At 42.8% G+C, this 5,134-nt stretch overlaps 1 protein-coding gene across 1 annotated transcript in view; it reads left to right on the top strand.

Moving 5' to 3' along the window:
- FRMPD4 (FERM and PDZ domain containing 4) overlaps positions 1-5,134 on the top strand; it is a 293,765-nt gene that overhangs the window by 140,123 nt on the left and 148,508 nt on the right. Inside the window, exon 4 of the mRNA XM_042782402.1 lies at positions 1,498-1,600. Coding sequence (XP_042638336.1) covers positions 1,498-1,600 — 103 coding nt within the window. The remainder of the gene's footprint in view (positions 1-1,497; positions 1,601-5,134) is intronic.

The following is a 5,134-nucleotide window of genomic DNA, read 5'->3' as shown; positions in this document are numbered from 1 at the left end:
ATATATATATACATACACACACACACACACACATACATACATATCTGATAGCATTATCCCCACTTCCTGACAGCATCTAGTCTAGAACAAACCCATTTCCTAGAATCTTCCTCAAAAGCACTTAACACAAGGCTAAGTAAGTCCTTTCTTTTAGAGTAGATGGGTGCTGCCAATGGTTAACACACTCATCTGCTAACTGAAAGGTTGGAGTTTCAAGTCCACCCAGAGACACCTCAGAAGAAAGGTCTGGTGATCCACTTCTGAAAAATCAACCCTTGAAACCCTGTGAAACACCGTTCTACTCTGACACACAGAGGGTCACCATGAGTCAGAATTGACTCAGTGACAACTGGCTATCACCCTTCTACCGAGATGTCTTATGGTTTTGCACAATGTAAGATTTCCCTCACTGTGTTGAGTAAATAAATTCAACTTTGTTCAGATACAGGTGTGCTCAAATGGCTGCAGCTTTAGCTGCAAAGCATCAGCACAACCGATTGGCCACCTGTTGGAGGATATCTTCTGAGAGTCTTGCTACTCAAGTGTTGTCAGTTGACCAGATGCATCAGCATCTCGTGGAAGCTTGCTAGAAATGCAGAATCCCAGGCCTTTTTAGAGCTACTGAAGCAAAAGTTGACTCACACATGTTAGACTTTGAGAATCTACTAGGCTATTGAGTCTCAACCTTGCCTGGGATCATTTAGAAAAATGTTGATACCTGAGTTCCTTCCCCAAAGATTCTGATTTACTTGGCCTGAATATAGCCTGACCATTGGAATTGGTTAAGAGCTCCCCAGTTCTGTTTCGATCAAAGATTTTATAGAAGAATCTTGATCAAAAGAGAGTAAAATGCAAAACAGAATTTCAAATTTTCACAGAATCCAGATATTCTGGAGCCATTGAGGCTGGATGAACCCCCAAAACTATTCCTTTGATATACTCTTTAAACTGTAAACCAAAAATACCCCCTGAGGTCTTCTTTAAAGCAATCACTAGTTTAGCATAATTAGTAAAGAATGTGTGCCTTTATAGCATTGTGTTCTTTTAAAGAACTATCTATATGGGACGAAATTGACAACAGCAACTGGAAAGGTTAGACAAGAAACTTAGGAGGCAATGAATTTGTTACTGCAGAAGGAATAATTCCAAAAAGGAGAGTGAGAATGGTTGTACAATTTGAAGGATGGCATCGATGTCACTGAAATGTACATGGAGAAATTACTGAATTGGTGCATGTTCTGCTATGTATAGTTTCAACACCAGAAATAACATAAATCATTAAAATAAAAAAAAGAAGCAGCAGCAGCAGCTCCCCAATGCTTTCTAATGGGCTGCCAGAGTTGAGAAAGACCTTGTAGTGAACACCAGGTGCAGGTTAGTTTTGTCTTCGCTGATAGCACCATTCGCTCACAGTGAATGATGATCTCTCTGGAGAGGAGGCTGTCGATGGGTTAATAATGGTCTTCTCCCTTGTGCTTCACTCTCATTTGTCTCCAGGTGGCCCCTCAGAAGGAAAGCTGATCCCGGGAGATCAGATTGTGATGATTAATGATGAGCCAGTCAGTGCTGCGCCGAGGGAGCGGGTCATCGACCTGGTCAGGTGCGTGCCTCCCTCATCTGTTGTGTCCCACCACCAGGGCTGCGACCCAGCTCTGAAGCCTCATCAGGCAGCGGAGGGGCGAGGGGCTCACTGTGGGCCAATTTTGTGCAAAAACATAAACCTACACATTGGCAGCATTGAAGCTGGAGATGCAGACCACCAATATAAAAACACAAGTTCCATAAACACAGCCCGCTTAATTGTCCAATCCATGGTAACATTCAGGCTGCATACATTTCTGCTTAAAGATTTCCAGACTCCCATTTCCTTTGCTATATCCAAAGGCTGCATCCTTTTCCTTCCAGAATTACATTGATTTCTCCATAATCAGGGAGATGAAAATGCAACACCTGAATACTGCGTAAGTGATGAGTAATTTTGCACACAGATTCCCATGGATACACAACCCTGATGTCCCCTGATTTTTCCTACTTGGCTGAATGATTCGTCACTGATTTTTTAGTTTTTACACAGAGGCAGAAAGATAATGAAGTCAAAGCTAGGGCAGTTTGCAAATGGGCTAAGTTTATTGGTTGAGTTTTGTGGTGGTTAAGTTTGTGTGTCAACTTGGCTGGGCCTGGTTGAGTGGCTGGGCAGCTGAATGGAGTTATTCCCCAAGGGAAGATTGGTAATTAACTCTATGGTGGAATCTATTGGAGCAGCTGGTCTGTTTCCAGTATATAAGAAGCAGCTTTGGGAATACTCTGTAACTTATGATACACTTGAACCCTGCATGTAGCCGTGTCGTTGTTCAGCAGCCTGCCATGCTCTGCTGACCTTGGGACTGTCAGTGGACTTGAATTAATGGCCTGCCATGTGGTTTGGTAATATCCAGAATGCACCTTTTTACTTGTCAACCTTGGGCTTCTCAGCCTCAGCAGCCAGCAGTTGAGTAAAGAAAAGCCTCCAGCTCCAGTGGGCTGGGAGCAGGAGTCAGAGCAGAAGCCCAAGGTTGAGGGGCTGTCACCCAGCCCCTAGAGCCTGGCACTTTGAACTCAGACTTAAACTCTCCAAACTGCAAGAGAATAAACTCCTGTTTGTTAAAGCCATCCCATTTGTGGTATATTCCTGTAAGAGTGGCACTAGCTAACCAGAACAAGTTTTACATGGATATATGTATATTGTTATATGTATTATCGGTACAACAGAAAACGTATTTTATATGATGTTAAAATGGTGGTCAGAAATCCTCTTAGAGTCCCTGGAGTTACACTTCCACAGTGAATTTAAGGGAAAAGGAATACTTTGGAAGCTTTTCAAGTAAAGCTCTGTGTAGTATGTGAATGGATCCACCTGTACCATGGGGGTTTTGAGAACTGATGGGTATGTAGATTTGTCTTTTATAATCTGATCTTTCCAAGTATGATGGAATTGGAAGCTTAAGTTATCAGAATGCTTTAAACTGAGAAGGGGATCTGCTAACTTTTAGGCTTTCTCCTACGAAATGAATATCTATATTTTAGAAAAGACAATGAATGGAGAATTACTGACTGGAGTCTTCAAGAGAAAGTTTCTCCCCCAAGCCTAGTTCAGCTTCCTCTTCAAAGAGATAGTATAATGTGTTTGAGAGAACTTGGAGAAAGATAGGAAGACAGAGAACTAGAAACAGTGGGAGCTCACTTTTAGAGTAAGCAGTTGTCACAGTTTGCCTGGGACTGTCCCAGTGTTAGCATTGAAAGGCCAGATCCTGGGAAACACTTTCATCCTGTGCAAACCGAGATGGTTGATCACCCTACTTTAAAAACCAAAAAACTATCTGCTGTCTAATCGAACTCAACTCATGGCAACCCTATATCTAACAGAGTAGAACTGTACTCACAGGGTTTTCAATGGCTTGTTTTTCCAAGTGGATGACCAGGCCTTTCTTTTCAGGCACCCCCAGGGGGACTTGAACCTCCAAACTTTCAGTTAGCAGCTGAGTGCATTAACCATTGGCACCACCCAAGGACTCCCACTCTACTTTGGGCCAGAGACAGTGGAGCCTTTGCAGCTGGTTGGGGAAGTTGGACCTGTCTTCATGGGGCTTCCAAATCTCCAAAGACTCCTCTCACAAATGAGTGGGCTCCGAGGTGCCAGTCATAGTCACCCTGCCACTGGAATAGATTTTAGAAATGCCTGGACTCTTCCTGTAGACCAGGAATGGGAGAATCTGGAGCAACTCGTATTTTAGAGCCCTTGAGAGGGTGCTGAAATGTAATCGTTTGGAATTGCTTCTCCCTGAGATGCACCTGGGTGTCAGTGGGGACATAGCCTCATCTAGGCAGGCTCTGAGCCTTGTATCTGCTAGCATCCTGGACCGCTATGTTTGGGCTCAATGGCAGGAGTCACGTGGGCATTGTGTTTCCCTCTCGGCACATGCCTCCGCGATCAGCCCTATTGATTTCTGTGCCTGGAGGAGGATGGAGGAAATAAAATCTCAGTGTTTGGGTTTCCTCTGCTGAAGAACAGAGACAGAGACAGAGCTCTAAATGTATTGTCATTGCCTAGTAATTCTGCCAGGGCACTTAGAAAGATTGTTTCCCCAGAAAGATTTTTCCCTTCTGGTTCAATGCATTATAGAAAGAAAATGGCACCTTGTATAGCACTTGGTACATAGTGGAGCTTAATGAATAAATGAACCAATTGGAAAAGTTGTTGGCAAACGATGGCTCACGATCCCAAGCCAGCCCACCACCTGTTTTTGTATAGCCTGTGAGCAAAGAATGGATTTTGCTATTTTTAAAGAATTAAAACAAATAAAAGAAGAATATTTTGTGACACAGAACAAGGAATATCATTGCTGATGTCAGCTGGATCTTGGCCAAAAGCAGAGAATCCCAGAAAGATGTTTACCTATATTTTGTCAGCAACACAAAAGCATTCAACTGTGTAGCTCATAACAAATGATGGATAATAGTACAAAGAATGGGAATTCCAGACATTCAATTGTGCTCATGTGGAACTTGTACATGGGTCAAAAAGCAGTCATTGGAACAGAACAAGGGGATATTGCATGGTTCAGAATTGGAAAAGGCCCGTGGCAGGTTGTATCCTTTCACCATACATAATAGGTCTGTATGCTGAACAAATAATCTGATAAACCAGACTATATGTAGAGAAACACAGCATCAGGATTGGAGGAAGATTTGTTAACAATCTATCATATGCAGATGACATAACCTTGCTGAAAATGAAGACTTGAAGTACTTACTGGTGAAGGTCAAAGACTACTGCCTTCAATATGGATTGCCCCTGAACATGAAGAAAATGATAATCCTCACAACTGGGCTGACAAACATTATGATAAATGAAGAAGAAATTGAAGAAGAACAACTGATGCATTGGGATTATGGTGTTGGTTATATATATGTTGTTGTTATAATATGCCATCGAGTTGATTTCGACTCATAGCGACCCCTCCTTGGGTTTCTGAGGCAGTATTACTACGGAAGTAGATTGCACAACCTTCCTTCCAAGGAGTGGCTGGTAGGTTTGAACTGCCAGCCTTCTGGTTAGCAGTCAAGTGCCTTAGGCACTACACCACTAGAGCTCCTA

This window comes from Orycteropus afer, unplaced genomic scaffold (genome assembly GCF_000298275.1).
Source record: "Orycteropus afer afer isolate SDZICR_OR568_19922 unplaced genomic scaffold, OryAfe1.0 scaffold00304, whole genome shotgun sequence".
Classification (NCBI taxonomy): Eukaryota; Metazoa; Chordata; class Mammalia; order Tubulidentata; family Orycteropodidae; genus Orycteropus; species Orycteropus afer.
The sequence above is the reverse complement of the archived record's forward strand: the minus strand, read 5'-3'. Positions and strand labels throughout refer to the sequence as shown.